Source organism: Pantherophis guttatus, chromosome 2 (assembly GCF_059756535.1).
Source record: "Pantherophis guttatus breed Tessera chromosome 2, ASM5975653v1, whole genome shotgun sequence".
Lineage (NCBI taxonomy): Eukaryota > Metazoa > Chordata > Lepidosauria > Squamata > Colubridae > Pantherophis > Pantherophis guttatus.
Window position 1 is genome coordinate 266,071,221 of NC_142064.1, and position 19,459 is coordinate 266,090,679.

Sequence of the window (19,459 nt, forward strand, 5' to 3'; positions counted from 1 at the left end):
AATAAAATTGTTTGGCATGATCTGTTTTTGACAAACTCATGTTGGTTTCTGGTTATAACTTTGCTTGTTTCTAGGTATTTACAAATCTGTTGTTTGGTTATCTTTTCCACAATCTTCCAAATATTGATGTCAGGCTGATTGGTCTGTAGTTTTGTGGTTCTCAACCCCCCCCCCCCAATTTTTATTTTTATTTTTTGAACATGGAAACTACATCAGCACTTTTCCAGTCCACTGGAATTTTCCTGGTATTCAAATGTTTTTGAAAGGTATGATTCAATGGTTCTGAGATCATGTCTGCCAGCTCCTTCAGAACTGGGATGTAATCAATCTGGTCCTAGTGGTTAGAACTTGTCTAGAGTGGACAGTTATTGAGAACCATTTGGGAATATTCAGTTGTATATGCAGTCCTCACTTACCACTTCTTCCCTGAGCCTTCAAAGTTACTATGGCCCCGTAAAAGAAGACGTAAACCTGATCCATTAATTTGTGGTCATTGTAGCACTTGTTCATTGACCACAAGTCAGCAGTTCCTGTGGGTAGGAACGTGCAAGAAAAGGAGTTGCACCAATTTGTGTTCTGCCAACTGGTGCACATTTATGCTGGTCACTGCATCTGACACTCATATTCCCAATTTGTGACCTTCCCAGCTAGCTTCTGACAAGCAGAATCAGTGGGTATACTGGCAGGAAATTAAATGTCCCAGTCATATGAAATGGATGGGGAGGAATAGGCTCAAGCTCAGCCCTTCCAAGACTGAGTGGCTGTGGTTCCCGGCATCCCGATATAGTCAGTTTACTCCATCACTGACTATCGGGGGCGAGTCTTTGGCCCCCGCGGAAAGGGCGCGCAATCTGGGAGTCCTCCTGGATACGCAACTGTCCTTGGAGGAACATCTGACGGCTGTAGCCAGGGGGACCTTCTGTCAGGTTCGCCTGATTCGCCAGTTGCGGCCCTTTCTTGATTGAGATTCCCTGTGCACAGTCACTCATGCCCTCGTCACCTCTTGCCTGGACTACTGCAACACTCTCTACATGGGGCTCCCCTTGAAGAGCACCCGGAGGCTCCAACTGGTCCAGAATGCGGCTGTGCGGGTAGTCACGGGAGCCGCATGGCGCTCCCATACAACACCTCTCCTGCATGAGCCCAGTGGTCTTCCGGGTGCGCTTCAAGGTGTTGGTTATCACCTTTAAAGCGCTCCATGGCATAGAACCTAGTTATCTTCGAGATTGCCTGCTGCTACCGACGGCCTCCCATCGACCTGTGCGCTCCCACAGAGAGGGCCTCCTCGGGGTGCCATCAGCCAAACAATGTAGGCTGGTGACCCCCAGGGGGAGGGCCTTCTCTGTGGGGGCACCTACCCTCTGGAATCAGCTGCTCCCAGAGATAAGGAGAATCCAAGACCTCGGTGACTTCCGCCGTGCCCTTAAAACCTTCTTTTTCCAGCAAGCCGGGCTGGCCTAACACTTTTTAAAATGTTTTTAATTGTCTGTTATTGTTTTTAATCATGGGGCCAAATTTATATATATCTTTTTAATTGTATTTTAATGTTTATAGTTTATGTTTTTACTTGGCTGTTCACCGCCCTGAGTCCTCAGGGAGAAGGGCGGTATACAAATTTAAAAATAAATAAATAAATAAACAAATTGCCTTTAATTAGGCAATTAAAGTAATTTTAATTGTAATTTAAATAGTAATTAGCTTAATTACACAGTAATTAGCTTAAGAACTATAGAGGAACAGATGTAAGTTGGCACTGTCATGTGACATCATGCTTAGTGATTGGGCTGTTTAGTGACATGGATACCAGTTCCAATTGTGGCTGGTAAGTTAGGACTGCTTAAATTGGGATGTCACCAGAGTGTTTGTGGACAGTGTTTTCTGGCCTTATTTGGAGCTGAGGACTTCCATGAGGAAAACTGGTACCTCAAATCTTGCATCATTTCATCAGTTAAAGCCCCCACATGTCTAAAGTTAGCTCAGGAGGTTTGACTGTAACCATTTTGGGACATTTGGTCAGACATAGATTTTCTCCAAAAGAGAAGAGGAGAGTTCAAGATTTTAAAACACAAAATAAAAAAAGCTCTATTTAACTAGGGAATTGTAATAATTGAGATACTATTAATTGTATATTGTGTTGAAAGCAGAAATGGTTAAGTTGTGGTTTGGAGGAATATATGGGGGAAATTATTTTGTTTATTATTATTGGTAAACATAATTGATTTGTAAGAAATTGGATTGCATGGAAATAATTGAAATATTTATGTTCATATTGATTAATATACAAAAAAAATAGTTATATAATTAATTGATTTATATTAAAACTGTTGAATTTGTATTAAACAACTGTACTATTACATAATAACCAATGTGAGGATGGATATAAAAATAGATGACAATGGGAAGGGGTATAATATAGAATAGATGGAAAAACTGAATTTGATTAAGATTAAAGATGAGGATGAAGGGTAATATTGGTTTTTTATAAAAATAGATGAGGAATAAATATGGCAAAAAGGAAATATAGAAATTGTAAATTTAATTGAAATGACTAAACACTGTTTAAATTTGTGAACCAGCCAAACATTCTGTTCAAAGAAAATACATTGTATGTTTGTATGTGTGTTTGTCTAAAAAAAAAAAACTTTTTTAAAAAAAAAACAAAAACCAAAAAGGTAGGTGCGTCTTATACTCCGGTGCGTCTTATACTTCGAAAAATACGGTATATAATCTATACCCAGCAGTTCCAGATATATTTGATGATAACCCTTTGCAATGCTAAAAATTTGACCCAAATCAAGGAGAATTTCATGATTGATCAATGTAAGAAGTTATTCTAGCATTGTGACCTCTTTGTTTTTCTTTCTGTATACTTTTTTTCTTTTTCTCAAATCTTCTGCAACCATTTTATAATTAACAATACACTTTTCTTTGAATCCTATAGACAAAAGAGGATGGCAATAAGAACACTCTGGACAACTCAGAATAACAAGCAATGTTGAAAAGGAAAGCAAATGGACCCAGAAATCAAACTATTTTCCATTTCCTTCAGAAAACCACACAATTCTCCTTCCCCGGCAGCTGATAGACAAAAGAGAGAAAATCAAATTAGATTCTGAGCTGAAAAAAGTAGGTTATGTGGAAGGTTAAGGATACATTACATAAAAAGTCAAGGGAGATTATTTTTTTCATTCCGAAAAAGAGGGGTATCTCTGGAAGTCAGTGGGGAGGAAAAGGTCCATTGGAAAGCCACGTAGAACAGACTGTGATACAGGCCTCGCTCTGGGAGGAAAAGAACAGCTTGAATCAAAGCAGCACTAAACAAGGGATCATCCATAGATTTGACCTACTCAGGAATATCAGTTGTGGAAAAACTACATAGATGTGCCTATTGTGGGAAAGAGAGAACTTTAAAATCACAGCTGATTATGCATGAGAGGATCCAGACTGGAGAGAAGCCATACAAATCCTCTCAGTGGGACAAAACCTTTGGTCAAAATAGCTCTGTTGTGGTTCCTGGAAGGGCCCACACAAGAGAGAAGCCGTACAAGTACTCTCAATGCAGTAAATGCTTGAGGGAGTATGGCAACTTGGTGATACACCAGAAGACACACAGGAGACACAACCTTTTGAATGTCCTGATTGTGGGAAAAGTTTAAATAAAAATTTTGACCTCATTAGCCACCAGAGGACTCACACAGGAAAGAAAACATTTGGGTGTCCTGATTGTTGGAAAAGTTTCACTCAGAATTCCATCCTGGTGATAGAACAGATGACTCACACAGGAGAGAAACCCTTTGAATGCCCTATATGTGAGAAAAGTTTCAGTTGTAATTCGAATCTGGTGAAACACCAAAGGATTCACACAGGAGAAAAACCCTTTAAATGTCCCATCTGTGGCAAAAGTTTCAGTCGTAATTATGATCGGGTGATACACCAAAGGACTCATACCGGAGAAAAACCCTTTGAATGTCCTGTCTGTGGGAAACGTTTCTGTTGTAATTCTGACCTAATTAAACACCAGAGGACTCACACAGGTGAGAAACCCTTTGAATGTCCTGACTGTGGGAAAAGTTTCAGTCGTAATTTCAACCTCGTGAGACACCAGAGGACTCACACAGGAGAGAAAACCTTTGAATGTCCTGATTGTGGGAAAAATTTAAGTGATAATTCGAGCCTGGTGATACACCAGAGGACTCACACAGGTGAGAAACCCTTTGAATGTCCTGTCTGTGGCAAAAGTTTTAGTCAGAATTGCAACCTAGTGATACATCAGAGGACTCACACAGGAGAAAAACCATTTGAATGTCCCATCTGTGACAAAAGTTTCAGTCACTATTTCAGACTCGTGATACACCAGAGGATTCACACTGGAGAGAAACCCTTTGAATGCCCTATATGTGGGAAATGTTTCCGTTGTAATTCTGACCTAATTAAACACCAGAGGACTCACATAGGTGAGAAACCCTTTGAATGTCCTGACTGTGGGAAAAGTTTCAGTCGTAATTTCAACCTCATGAGACACCAGAGGACTCACACAGGAGAGAAACCCTTTGAATGTCCTGATTGTGGGAAAAATTTCAGTGATAATTCCAGCCTGGTGATACATCAGATGACTCACACAGGAGAGAAACCCTTTGAATGTCCTTTCTGTGGCAAAAGTTTCAGGCAGAATTCTGATCTGGTAATACACCTAAGGTCTCACACCGGAGAAAAACCCTTTGAATGTCCTGTCTGTGGCAAATGTTTCACTCGGAATTCCACCCTAGTGGTACACCAGAGGACTCACACAGGAGAGAAACCATTCAAATGTCCTGTCTGTGGGAAAAATTTTAGTGATAATTCCAGCCTGGTGAAACATCAGAGGACTCACACAGGAGAGAAACCCTTTGAATGTCCTAACTGTGGGAAAAGTTTCAGTCAGAATTCTGATCTGGTGATACACCAAAGGATTCACACCGGAGAAAAACCCTTTGAATGTCCTGTCTGTGGCAGACGTTTCAGTCGGAATTCCAACCTAGTGGTACATCAGAGGACTCACACAGGAGAGAAATCTTTCAAATGTTCAATCTGTGGATGTTATTTCAGGCATAAATCATCCCTTATTGCACACAAGGAAATCCATATGAGGCAAAAGTAGATATGTTTAAAGAACGCTTGAATTTCATTGCAATCTCCCATTGAAATTGTCGGTGAGAAATTGACTATTTGAATTCTGACCTGATTCTTTTTACTCAAACATGTCTCAGGATTATACTTGTAGGTGGGAGGAAAAGGAAAGGGGAAAGGGTAACTAATTGTTTCTGGTTTTCAGCAGCAGTTTCTGGATATTTCATTTTTGCAGAAGTAGTGGAATGCCTGAAAAAGACATTTGGGTGATGTGTTTGTATATTGATTATGGAATTCCCACATCTGGAGTTTCGTCTTCTACCTTAGTTTCCTCCAGATTTGGGGCCTCAGAATTCCCCAACGAGCATAAAAGTTGTACTCAAGATACAACTATTATGGACCTTGCAATTATGGTTGTGTGTTATAACGGCCATTAAGTGAGACTGCTTTACTTAACTACCTGCATCCCTCTGCTCTCCCTGATGCAGCCATTAATTGAATGTTAAGTTGCTAAGCGGAACACTGGCTACCTTAGGCCTGAGGAAAACGCTTGGAGGCCTAGAGCAGGGCCTGTCTTACCTGTCGCAGGCATCCCTCGGCCTTCCTCCAAGACACCCTGTGCTCTGTTTCTCAACCCTTGTGTCGCCTCGGCCCTTCCCTCCTCTACACAGTCCCCCCAGTCCTTTCGCTCTCCCCCTCCCACACAGGATCCCCACAGGTTTTTTTCACACTCCTACTGGGAGTGTCCTTATGGTGGACTCCCACCCCACTAGGCCTCCCACCCTCCACCTCCTTACCTCTGATCCTCATGTTGGGGAAGGGGAGGGACCCGCATCCCTGGCCCTCATGACTGTGTCCTGGAAGCAGTGATCATTTTCAGTGGGCTCTGAATTTGTTCCTGGGCCATGCAGTGGACTTGTGGAAGCGGCTGATATTTTGCCACACTGTTGCGCAGAAGAGTGACAACAAATCTCTCTGTTTTGCTACCTTAACATGAGGGGAAAAAATGTACAGTATTGAAAAATGATTCTTTTTAAAAATGCATTAAGTCAGAATTATCAGTAGCTTTGACAAGGGGAAAAAATGGGTATTGTCGCTGTTGCTATGACCGTTACGGCAAGGCAAGTTGCTCGGAGTTGCCTCAAACTGTGAATTGGGTAGCAATTAATAATTTAATAATAGTTTAATAATAAATTAATTTAATAATAAATGTAAAGTAATGTAAAGCCCATTTCCCAACTCTTGCTCAGTGATAAGGACTCCACACATAGTGGATTTCTAACACAATTGTTAATTTGTAACCTATCCTTTGTGCATTCCACATCTCTATGACCAATCTGTCTTCCTCAGCTTCCCTTGCCTCTTCATTATAAATCGAAAATTTGTTTCAGTCGTACATCAGCCCAGCCACTCTGTGCCTCTGATGATGGGAGCTGCAATTAGGCTTTTGCCTCTTAATTTATTTGTTGCATTGCTATCTGTCCCAGTCCTAAATTCTATGAAAGAATGACATTTCATTAGGCACAGTTAAAAAATTTGAGTGGCTAAACTGAATCTGTTTTGATTGGCATTCTTCTCAGATTCAAGGATGGTCTTTCTCCATCAGTGCCAGTCTGAGCGATGGAAAGTAGGACATTTGAAACTGGACAACTAAGCTATGCTTTTCCTTTTAACTTTACAACCGCTAAAGCAGTGATTGGTTGCACCATTGGATTTGTAGGATTTTGAAAATCATAGAATTAGAGGATCAATCTGACTTCCCTAATGATTCTCTGAATTCTGAACCAGATTCATCATATAACTTGAGGTCACCATAGATGGAGACAATGAGTAGACACAAATGTTTCAGAAAGTCTAGGGATGAATTTCTATAACATAAGAAGAACTTGGCTGAGCAATTTGAAAGCTGGTCGTGAGTGTGGCACTTGGGGTATTTGAAGGTGCCTGTGCCCTCTTTTTGGTTCTTCTGGGCTCTGGACTCCCTGGTTTTATTCCTTCTTTTAAAAGATTGAGAATTTCACAAGTTATTCCCAAGCTAGAGCTTCAGCCAGAATGGGTTTGTTGAAAACAGATCATGCCAGAGAAACATCATTGCCATTTTTTATAAAGTAACTAAACTAGTGAATTTGTAAAATGTTGTGGAGATAATATACTTGGACGTCAGCAAGACATTTGACAAAGTAGACAACAACTTAACTTCTTGGTAAGATAGAACAATGTGGGATAGAGAGAAACAGCACCAGGTGGATTCACAATTGACTGACAAACTGCACTCAGTTGATAGTCCTCAATGAACTACATCTACATGGAGAGAAGCATGCAGTGGGGTACCTCAAGGTTTAGTCTTGGGCCCAATACTCTTCAACATTTACTCGTTTAGTAACCATTTCAGGTTATGATGGTATAAACAATTTTTTTTTTGGCTAACAATGAGAATGGAAATTCATTCTCCGAGCTTGTGGGTTGGTTTCTGAACGTTTCGTTATCAGCCTGCTGTGGTCAGTAGGCCTTGTGATGGGAGGGTCATTTCAGGTGAGGGTCTAGTGATATGGCTTGTATCCTGTAAATTTGGATAAAAATTTCTTTAGGAAATTGGATCAGGCAATAAGCAAATTTATTTGGGAAGGGAAAAAACCACAAATTAAAAGAAAAATGCTACAGGAACACAAAACGAGAGGCGGCTTGGGGCTCCCAAATTGGGAGTTATATTACCAAGCCTCGTCCCTTCTCTGGATAAGAGCCTGGGTATCCCTCTCGAGAAAACGCATATTAACGCTTGAGGGATTTGATCTTCACCAAGGCTGGCATTCAGCTTTGTGGGCACAACAAGGAAAACAATCTAAATATTTTACTAACCACTATATTAGAAAAAATTTAATAAAAGTATGGGAAAAGGTGAAGAAACAAACTTATACCCAAGTTCCTAAATGGGTTGTCCCATTGGAGATGGCAACTTACCCGACTGTTTACAATATAAAAAGAAATTGGACCTACAATATCTTGATGGATGGAGGAGGGAACTTAATATCAAGAAAGAAACTTCAATTAAAAGGAATAGATATAGATTGGTGGTCATATGCCCAAATTCAAGCTAGATTCTGTAAAGATAAACAAGAGTATGGTATTTACCAAACAACACAACCGCTGGATAGACTTCTTCTGGGTGTTGAAACAAAATTCATATCTAAGACCTATAATCTTTTGCTATCAAGGTATGTAGCTGAGGAGATAGTAAAAGATACGATGATTGCCTGGGGGAGAAACTTAGGAAGACTGATGCAACTTGAAGAATGGCAGGGAATATGGAATAGATCAATGAAATTGACACTATCAGCGGTATTCAAGGAGAATTTCTACAAAATGATTTATAGGTGGTACCTTCCACCAGCTAGGATAGCTAAAATGTTCCCTGGATTCTCGAACAAATGTTGGAAGTGTAATTTGGCCAGGGGCACTTTTTTTCACCAGTGGTGGACCTGCCCTCAGATCAGGAAATTTTGGGAAAAGATTCAAAAATGATTGAACGAGATAACAGGTGCAAATTTCCCCCTAATTCCAGATTCTTACTTAATCGGAATCAAATTAAAAGACGTGGGCAAGTTATTTATTTATTTATTTAGCGTATGGCTGGTCACACACAATATTAAAACACTTCATTTTTACAGGTTAAAACAAAACAATTAAAAAAAAGCAGTAAGAAAACCTAAGAGGAAAACAGAAATAACATTTCAGAGTTTAATGTTGAGTTTGGAGAGCCAGTCAGTAGCTGTCGTTGTTACGCAGAGGAAGTCCCTAAAATCTCCTGGATACCTTCTGTTAGAGCATTCCCTCACTATATGTTGGATAGTCTTGTCGGGGGGGCCCGCAGTCACATTGTGCTGAAGGCAAGCAAGATTGGCACCTATTCATCCATATTACAACAGCAGCGAGAATGGCACTTGAATGGAAAAATGCAAATACACCATCAGATCAACTTATAATAAATAAGAGATTGAATTGTGCCGAATTGGACAAATTAACATATATCTCTTCAGCTTTGTCTTAATGGAGACTTCTGTGCAAGACAATTTATAGAAGCACATGGCAATTGGCAGACTTAAACTTTCTTCCTTCAGAAATGAAACAAACACTGGGCATGCTTGGACACAGCCCTAGCTAGTATGAATGAAGCTCGCTTCCTTGGGCCCTCTGACCTGTTGATGCTCCCAGGTCCTAAATCCTTGGAGCTGCAAGAAATCAGTCATAAAAGTTTAAGATGTAGAGAGGTTTTGATCTCCACTGAGACTCATATCCTTACAAAAATGCAGGAATATTTAGATCAGCTTCCAAATGCAAACTAACAGCTTCCAAATATTCTGCTCAGGAATAATCAAGGCTAAATTCTTACTTTGGAAATTGGGAAGACTGCTCCAGCAAGATTCACTCTCCAATATTACAGATGGGGAATTAATGTTGCATGTTCCATTAGTTTATTAATGGAATCAAGCTAGCAAGCTGGCAATAATTTAGGGAGTCTACACACAAATAAGTGCTTCATGAGCTTTTAAGGCCTAGAATCTAGTTAATTTTAAAAAGCTAAGCAGGATCAAACTTCCAATTTTCAACTTTCTGTCTCTTGCAAAACTAAGTATTAATGAATTACCCCGCACTCCCCAAGACAAATAACTGGCTGAAACAGTCTTCACCAATCCTTAAAGGAGGTGCGATTTGACTGCTGTATGCATATAGCATAGGTGGCTCAGTGGCTAGGACACTGAGCTTGTCGATCAGAAAGGTCGGCAGTTCAGCGATTCAAATCCCTTGCATAGGTTTTCTGTGTGATCAGGGGGTTGGGCTAGATGACCTCCAATGTCCCTTTCAACTCTGTTACTGTTAAATAGTTCCCCCCTTCTTCCCCTCTTGGTATAGTTCTCCCTTCTTTGATGGGAAGCTTTTTGCTCTATTTCTGTGGTGATGAGTGAATCCTCGTGAGGCCTGGATGAACAAATTAGGGATAATCATCATGGAGAAAGTCTATCGATGGGATCACTGGAGTTGAAAACAACTTGACGGTGCATAATCAATTTAAAAATCTTGCAACTGCCTTAGGCAGAGATGAACAATGTAATTTTCAGCTTTATATCACTAGATGGCGCACTAAGGAAATTTTGGAATATGCTGAAATGAGTAAATTGACATTTGAAATTAGGGAACAGGAAGACAATATTATTTCATATGGGATTTATTTTATCAATGGTTAGACAAGAAAGCATAGAAATGAAATATGAAACATGAAATGGATAAAATCATAAAACATATAAAGAGGGTTCATTTTCCTTATGGAGGATAAGCTACTGTCAAATAATTGGTAAATGAGAATAATAATGTAATAAACTGTTAAATAAGAAAATGTTGGATAGAGGATTAAGCACAAAAGATTTGTAACCGATCAATACGCTTTCTGTAATTGTAATGGATGATAATTGTTTTATATTTTAAGTTTTGTTTAAAAATAAAAAACTTTTTTCAAAAAAAAACCCAAACTAGATGGCGCACCGTAGATAAGCAACACCAGCACTAGACAACTGTAGAGTACAGCGGAATGTAGGTAAAGGAGGCGAAAGGAGTTTAAACATTGTCTATGGAGATTCTCACTCATCCAGGTCATGGTTGTCCCAAAGGTGCTTTTTCAGGAGGCAGCTGGACTTTCTGGTTTTTCTTTGAAGGTGTTTAGTTTCTCATACAAGAAGCTTCTTCAGCTCTGTCATGGAAGATTTATACTCCTTGCAGACAGCTAGTCATTTGCATTCTTTTAGCAAGTTGATAAGAGCCTTATCACCAAGAGCCTTGGTGGCACAGCAGACTGAAGTGCTGTTAGGTAGCACCAGCTGCCTGCAATTACTGCAAGTTCAAATCTCACCAGTCTCAAGGTTGACTCAGCTTTCCATCCTTTCGAGGTAGGTAAAATGAGGACCCGGATTGTGGGGGCAATAAGCTGACTTTGTATAAAAAAGAACACCGTGGGGGGGGGGGCAAAAGCCCTACTAAGCAGGTATATGCAAAAAGTATGAAGGCTATTGTTTAACGCATTGTAAGCCGCCCTGACTCGCCGGAGAAGGGCGGCATATAAATCGAACCAATAAATAAATAAATAAATAAATAAATAAATAAATAAATAAATAAATAAATAAATAAATAAATAAATAAATAAATAAATAAATAAATAAATAAATAAATAAATAAATAAATAAATAAATAAGGTCCCCTGGAGGTTTATCTGTGTCATCTGAATGGTGCAAATGGCTGTGTAGCCTTTTTGAAACTATTGAAAAAACTGTGTTCTAGATTGAAGATAGATGATGCTGTATCCCACCCCCTCTGTTGAAAGAAGGCTGTTAAATTTTGACATCAATGGCCTCTTTCACTCCTTTCAAATCAGCAATCCTCTCTGTCCAAAATATGGACTTTGCTGTCTTCAAAAGAGTGGCCTTTGTCTTTTAAATGCAGGTGGACTGCTGAATCTAGTCCTGTTGGGTTTGTTCTCCTATGTTGTGCCATGCGTTTATGAAGTGGTTGTTTTGTTTCCCCAATGTATAGATCTGCACTTGGCTCACTGCATTGTACTGCATACTGTATACCACGTTGCTCAGTTTGTGTCTGGGTGTTTTATCCTTGGGGTGGACAAACTTCTGCCTTAGTGTTTTCTTGGGTTTGAAGTGTCACATTTCACTAGGCTCAGTTGCAAAGGTCGGTTGCTAGAAGTAAAAAAATGACTTGATAGCATTTAATCAGTGAAAAAATCTTGAAAGGCCTTAGATAGAGACGGGACAAGCCTGTTTTTCTGCCTCCTATATGGAGATAGCGATCAGGTAGGCAACATCTGTGCCTGAAAACTATATAATAAAGGAGTTAAAATCATCAAGTACTGCATTGCTAGAAAGGCTGGGAGGAGAGGAGACGCGCAGAGGAACTTCCTCTTCCGGATGGCTGATGGGAGGAAGTTGGTGTGCAGAGCGGCTTTTCTGCTGTTTCCATGGTGGAAGCAGCAGCTGCCAGGTGAGTGGAGGGCTGCAGGTGGGAGGAGAGTCCGGGAGCAACTTGGGCTGGAAGCGGAGAAGCAACTGGGCTGAAGCCTCTCAGCTGCGGCTGCTGCAGGTTCCTCCCCTCCCCAAATGGAAGCCCACTGGTGCTGCAGGCTGGGAAACTGGGGGCTGCAATTTCTGCTGGTGGGAAGCTTGAAAAAGCCTCCTTCCAATGCAGGTTGAGCCTTTGGGGCTGGCTTCCCTCCAGAGGTTGTGGCTGCTCCCATCACTGGAGGGTTTGTAACAGAGTAACACAGCTGGAAGGATCCTTGGAGGTCTTCTGTTCCAACCCCCTGATCAAGCAGGAGATCCAATACCATTTCAGACAAATAGCTGTCCAATCTCTGTTTAAAAGCCTCCAGTGATGGATCCCCTACAACTTCTGAAGGCAAACTGTTCCACTTGTTAATTGCTCTTAGTCTCCTTAGCTCTAGGCTGCTTCTCTCCTTGATTAGTTTCCATCCAGTTTCTTGTCCTGCCTTCAGGGGCTTTGGAGAATAAGTTGACCCCCTATTCTTGGTGCAACTCCTCAAGTATTGGAAGATGGCTATCATATCACCCCTATTCCTCCCTTTCATTAGACTAGACATACCCAATTCCTGCAACTGTTCTTTATATGTTTTAGCCGCCAGCCCCCTAATCATCCGTACTGCTCATCTCAGAGCTCTTTATAGTGTCTGTCAATTCTTTTTTTTATATTGTGGCGATTTATTATTTATTGGTTCAATTTATATGCTGCCCTTCTCCGGAGACTCAGGGCGGTTTACAATGTGTTAAGCAATAGCCTTCTTACTTTTGTATATGCCTGCTTAGTAGGGCTTTTGCCCCCCCCCCCCCCAAGCGGTGTTCTTTTTTATACAAAGTCAGCTTATTGCCCCCCCAATCCGGGTCCTCATTTTACCTACCTCGGAAGGATGGAAGGCTGAGTCAACCTTGATCAAAACTGGATGCAGTATTCCAAGTGTGATGTTAATCAAAGCATTATAAATTGGTACTAACACTTCATGTGATCTTGATTCTATCCCTCTGTTTAGGCAGCCTAAGATTGCATTGGCTTTTTTGGCGCTGCATCATGGTATTGGCTCATATTTAGGTGATTTTCCACTGGGACAATCTCATGAGATCCATCTCACAATTACTGCTATTGAGCCAGGTTGTACCTATGCTGTACCTTGACATTTGCTTTTTTGTGGCTAAGTGTAAAACCTATTTTTTTTCTCCATTGAATTTCATTTTGTTGGATAGGGCCCAGTATTACTCAGCATCTGGTTAAATCATCCTTTCCCAACTATTCCTTGTGAGGAGGGTGGAGCTGCTTCCTCTCAAGCAGCCTTGCTGACCATCTCTGTGCCTCTCTCCACTCTGCTCTCCTCACCTGTGGATTGAGCAGGAGGCAGCTCTTAATCAGAGGTGGTCTGGAGACTGTCATCTCTGCTGGCCCTCTGTAGCTGCTCTGCTTGTTTTTTTTTTTACTTCCATGTCTTGCCAATAACCATGATGTTTCCTATTGGTGCTACATCCAGGTATTAACCAAGTTCAATTGTGCTTAAAAAATAGCTATTGAGGACCTTTTGGGATGTTCAGTTTTATAGGTTCCCTGAGCCTTCAAAGTTACAATAGCACTGTAAAAGAAGACGTACACCTGGTCCACAAATCAGTGGTCATCATAGCACTTGTTCATTGACCACAAGTCAGCAATTCCTGTGGCTATGAAGGTGCAAGAAAAGGAGATGAAACCAATTTTTTTTTAAATTTGATTTATATGCCGCCCTTTTCCGGAGACTCAGGGCGACTTACAATGCATTAAGCAATAATGCAGAATTTGGGTTCTGCCAACCAGTGCACATATATGATTGCCACTGTATCCCATACTCATGATCCCCATTTGTGACCTTCCCAGCTAGCTTCTGACAGGCAAATCAGTGGAGATGCCAGCAAGAATTCATAAGTCACGGTCATGTGAAATTGCCTTTAATAACCCACAGTGATTTGCTTAACAACTGCAGTGGAACAGATTTAAGTTGGCGCTGTGATGTGATATCATGCTCATGATCGGACTGCTTAGTGACCAGGTACCAGTCCCAATTGTGGTCAGTAAGTGAAGTCTGCTTGAATCGGGATGTCACCAGAGGGGTTGTGGGCAGTTTTTTCTGCCCATATTTGGATCTGAGGACTTCCATAAGCAAAACGGGTGCTTCAAATCTTGCAGAGACCTCATTTCATCAATTAAAGCCCCAGGTTTCTAAAATTAGCTCAGAAAGTTTGACTGTAACCAGTTTGGGATATTTTTCAGGCTTGAAAAATTTATATTTGATGTATATTATTAATTATTATTAATTATTTTTTTTATTATTAATTTGATTTATATGCCACCCTTCTCCGGAGACTCAGGGCGGTTTACAGTGCATTAAGCAATAGCCTTCATACTTTTGTATATTTTATACAAAGTCAGCTTATTGCCCCCACAAACTGGGTCCTCAATTTACCTACCTTAGAAAGGATGGAAGGCTGAGTCAACCTTGAGCCTGGTGAGATTCAAACTTACTTTAATTGAAGACAGCTGGTGTTAAATTACAGTGCTTAATCTGCAGAGCTATCCAGTATATACGTTATGATTACTGTAGGAGGTTATTCTAGCATTGTGGCATGTTTGCTTTTTCATTGTAATGTATACTTTTTTCTTTTTCTCATATCTTCTACAACCACTTTATAAACATTACCAAATATACATGAATAAAAATTAACATTGCACTTTTCTTTGAACCCTATAGGCAAAGAGATGGTAATAAGAACACACTGGACAACTGATAATAACAAGCAACTTTGAAAAGGAAGGAAAATAAAACCACAGAATTCTCCTTCTCCAGCAGCAGATAGACAAAAGAGAGAAAATTAAGAAAAATTTCAAACTGGAATAAATAGATTATGTAGAACTCAAGGATACATTACATGTAAAGTCAAGGGAGAATATTTTTTATACATAAAAAGAGGGAAATATCTGGAACCCAGTGGGGAGGAAAAGGTCAATTGGATAGCCACATAGGGCAGACAGTGATACCAGCCTAGCTCTGGGAGGAAAGAAAAGGCTTTAATCAAAACTGCACTAAAAAAAGGGATCACACATATTTTTGACCTCAAGAATATCAGTGGTGGAAAAGCTCCATAGATGTGCCTATTGTAGGAAAAGCACAGATTGCAAATCATAGCTGATTATGCACGAGCAGTTCCACACAGAATAAAAGCCATAAAAGTGTTCCCAAATACTTTAGTGAGCATGGCAACGTGTTGATACTTCAGAGGACTCACATCAGGTGTGTGTGTCCAGATTGTGTGAAAGTTTCATTGGAAATTCCCCATGAGACAACAGAGGACTCACATAGGAGAGAAGCCCTTTGAATGCCCTATCTGTGGCAAAAGTTTCAGTCACAATTACAGCCTGGTGAACCACCAGAGGACTCACACAGGAGAGAAACCTTTTGAATGTCCTGATTGTGAAAAAAGTTTCAGTCAAAATTCCAATCTGGTGAGACACAAAAGGACTCACACAGGAGAGAAACCCTTTGCATGTGTTGATTGTGGGGAAAGTTTCATTAGAAATTCCCACCTCGTTAGCCACCAGAGAATTCACACAGAAGGGATACCCTTTGAATGTCCTGATTGTGGAAAATGTTTTAGTGAGAATTTTAGCCTGGTTAAACACCAGAGGACTCACACAGGAAAAAAACTCTTTGAATGTTCTGATTGTAGAAAAAGTTTCAGTCGGAGTTCTCAGTTCGTGATACACCAGAGGACTCACACACGAGAGAAACCTTTTGAATGTCCTGATTGTGGTAAAAGTTTCAGTCAAAATTCCAATCTGGTGAGACACAAAAGGACTCACACAGGAGAGAAACCCTTTGCATGTGTTGATTGTGGGGAAAGTTTCATTAGAAATTCCCACCTCGTTAGCCACCAGAGAATTCACACAGAAGGGATACCCTTTGAATGTCCTGATTGTGGAAAATGTTTTAGTGAGAATTTTAGCCTGGTTAAACACCAGAGGACTCACACAGGAAAAAAACTCTTTGAATGTTCTGATTGTAGAAAAAGTTTCAGTCGGAGTTCTCAGTTCGTGATACACCAGAGGACTCACACAGGAGAGAAACCTTTTGAATGTTCTGATTGTGGTAAAAGTTTCAGTCGGAATTATGACCTGGTGATACACCAAAGGACTCACACAGGAGAGAAACCCTTTGAATGTTCTGATTGTGGTAAAAGTTTCAGGAAGAATTCCAACCTAGTGAACCACCAGAAGACTCACACAGGAGAGAAACCCTTTGAATGTTCTGATTGTGGAAAAAGTTTCAGGGAAAGATCCCACCTCGTTGCACACCAGAGAATTCACACAGGAGAGAAACCATTTGAATGTTCTGATTGTGGAAAAAATTTCAGTCAGAGTTACCAGCTTGTGATACACCAGAGGACTCACACAGGAGAGAAACCATACGAGTGTCCAGATTGTGGGAAAGGTTTCAGTACTAGGTCTAACCTTATAAATCATGTGCTTATACACACAGGGGAAAAACCATTTAAATGCCCCGAGTGTGGACAGTGTTTCAGGAAAGATTCTACCCTTATCGGACATAAGAAAATCCACATGAGGCCCACAGTGATGAGTGTAGAGAAGGCTCTATAAAAATCTTTCTGGGAGTGTTCTTTGCATTTTTATCATAATAAATGATAGAAATGCCATATGCAGGGTCCCTGCCTTCTCACTGTGTGTCCTCGAGGTTTTCAGCTCCAGCGTTCCCCAGCCAGCATCTCTTCGGGATAAGAGCACTCAGATTAGTTAAGAGATTGTGGCTCCTCATATATTGAGAAAGCAAGCGAAGAAGCAGATGGGTTTCAAAGTTAATCTTTTCACAACAGTTCCAGGAATTCAGTGCACCAAGCATGTCTCTTCAGATTTTGTCAAGAATGAGGCACGTAAGTTCGGAGAAACCATATGAATAGCAAATATATTGGGGGAATTTGGGGCAGTGACAAAAGCAGTGTAAAATTTCAAATGTAAAGGCTGTTCTCCCTTACAGGTGACCTTCATGCAGAAGAGCTATAGGAATATTGAGGAGAAAAGGGATTGTGGTTTTGAGCACAGGATCTCCAGGTTTATTCGCGACTCCTGCTGTGATCGCCTTTGCTTGGAGGAGCCTCCTTGTTAGCCTTTGATGGCTGGTAGGTGAGAGCAGAACCAAGGGACTGATATTTTGTGGTCCCCCCCCCTTGGTGGAGAGATGTGGGGAAAAATTGTACAATTGAATAATGTTTCATTCCTAAAACAGCACTGCGTAAGAATCATGAATAGCTTCTGAGAAAGAAAACAAAGGAAAGTCATTGGGACAAAGGAAAACATTGGGACACGGTAATGCAAAGCTCTCTTCCCAACACATGGTAGATGTTTGCTATTTTTTTCACTTCTATCCCAGGGTTCCTTAATTTTTTTCAAAAATTTATCCTTCAAATAAAGACAGGAACATTATCTTTAGCAGTGAAAGTGACAGTTTAGCTATGCAGATGGATTATCCTGATTTTGCTGCAATTGGAAGACACCAAAGAATTCCAAGATAGTTTATTTCATCAACACCATTCAAAAAGACAGGTTACAATTTTTTTAGTAGGTCATCCCTTTGAAGGACAGCCAGCAACCTGGATCAGGCAAGGCGTGTGGAGAAACCAATAAACTCTTGGCTTGAGCCTCAAGCTCCAAGTGTCTTTGAATTTAATGTGCAAAATTTCTAACCTTTAAAATATTAAAATTATATTTAATTATTTTTTCTTTTTCTCTTTCCTTGGTGTCATTTTTAGTGGACATGTTTATCATGTCCCGTCTTCTTATGGTTAGGAGTTAGAAACCCTTGCAATGATCCCAAAGCCTCTGAATCTCTTACAGGGCTATATAAAAATATCAAGCAAAATTAAATAAAGCCAATCTAAGAGTCAGAGGGGATAGTCTACAGGGCAAGTTCAAAAGGCATAAGTTCCCAATGAGAGGAACAGTACATTTCCTCAATGAAAGTTTGAAGCTCAGATTGAAAGGCATAAAGTATGTGTTATTTGGAGGATACTGGATCTTGAAAGCTGCAGCTTTGAATTTGGAGCTGGAGTAGCAGGAACAGCTGAATGGATAGATTTTGTGGGAACGAAGAAAGTCCAGTCTGACACTCATTTCCGGTCTTGCTTTAGGCACAAAGCCATCTCAGAGATCTTGGCCTGTCCCATCCTCTCAGGCCTTAGAAAGGTGAAATCCGCTTCCAAAAAACCTTGCCAAGGAAACTGCAGGGAATTTGCAGGATAACTCCCCAAAACCTACTTTTGTAACTGAGCAAACCTTGAAGAGTGAAGCCTGACCTACTTAGGTGCTGTGCCATAAACATTTATGAAGTTCTTGTTTGTGTGCATAGCCGCTAAATGAATTCCAGCTTCGTCTTATTAATAGAATAATGGAACATGGAACAAAAACTGGAAGCATCCACCCTCCTTGCTTCTACACCACATCTAGATACGAAATATTCTTTCTATCTACATTCTTGCAGATCCTTTATCTCACTAGAAAGAGGAATTGCTCAGAGCAACTTTTCTAATCTCCATAGGAAATAGATTTCAGACTTATTCCCAAACGGCTTGAGCAAAAGACTTAGAGGACACTACTGTGTTTCCCCAAAAATAAGACCCGGTCTCATATTTTTGGGCTTTTTTCATAACATTTTGGTTGAAAACAATAAAATTTATTGTTGTCTTATTCCCCAAAATCGTAAACCTCTGTTTTCAATCCATTTTCCCCAAAGAGTCCAGTCCAAATAGTTTTCCAGTTAGATATGGCAAGTCCATTTCCCAGTGACCACCAACTTCATCACCTCAAATCCTAGTTCCTCACCTATCAAATCTGTTAACTCCAAATCTGTAGAATCCACATCCGCTTCAACCATCTCCAACCAACCTTCAACCAACCACCTCCAGCAGTTTCCAAACCATGGGGAGGGGGCTTTTAAGAAGTGTTTGTGCTCCTCATGGGAGCTTTTTGGGAAGAGCTCAGGCTCACAAAGGGATTCCTTTGTGTGTGCTCATAATCCCAAATGCCTCCATCAGTCCCAGAGAAAGGGGACCTCCCAGAATAGAAGTGTTTTTTCTCACCACAATCCTTCACATTTGGGTGATTCACCAGCTGGGTACAAGAATTATTTCCTCCCTGTGATGTTTCCAGCAAATGACATTCACTGCACATGGGCTTTTTTTCTGGGTGTAATACAGATAGTCCA

General features: G+C 40.6%; 2 protein-coding genes across 9 annotated transcripts in view; both read left to right on the forward strand.

The window, feature by feature from the left end:
* The window catches only part of LOC117673502 (uncharacterized), a 15,656-nt gene extending 5,034 nt beyond the window's left edge, over positions 1–10,622 (forward strand). For both annotated transcript variants that reach the window (XM_087884342.1, XM_034430913.3), the window contains exon 2: positions 2,942–10,622. In XM_087884342.1, coding sequence (XP_087740468.1) covers positions 3,566–5,137 — 1,572 coding nt within the window. In that variant the 5' untranslated portion in view covers positions 2,942–3,565 and the 3' untranslated portion in view covers positions 5,138–10,622. The remainder of the gene's footprint in view (positions 1–2,941) is intronic.
* LOC117673504 (uncharacterized) overlaps positions 1–17,974 on the forward strand; it is a 22,950-nt gene extending 4,976 nt beyond the window's left edge. For 2 of the 7 annotated variants that reach the window (XM_087884400.1, XM_087884399.1), the window contains exon 2: positions 14,939–17,974. In XM_087884400.1, the coding sequence (XP_087740526.1) occupies positions 15,523–16,842 (1,320 nt within the window). In that variant the 5' untranslated portion in view covers positions 14,939–15,522 and the 3' untranslated portion in view covers positions 16,843–17,974. The other 5 variants (XR_015731767.1, XR_015731765.1, XR_015731764.1 and 2 more) reach the window with 5 other exon arrangements.
* Positions 17,975–19,459: the final 1,485 nt, after the last annotated feature.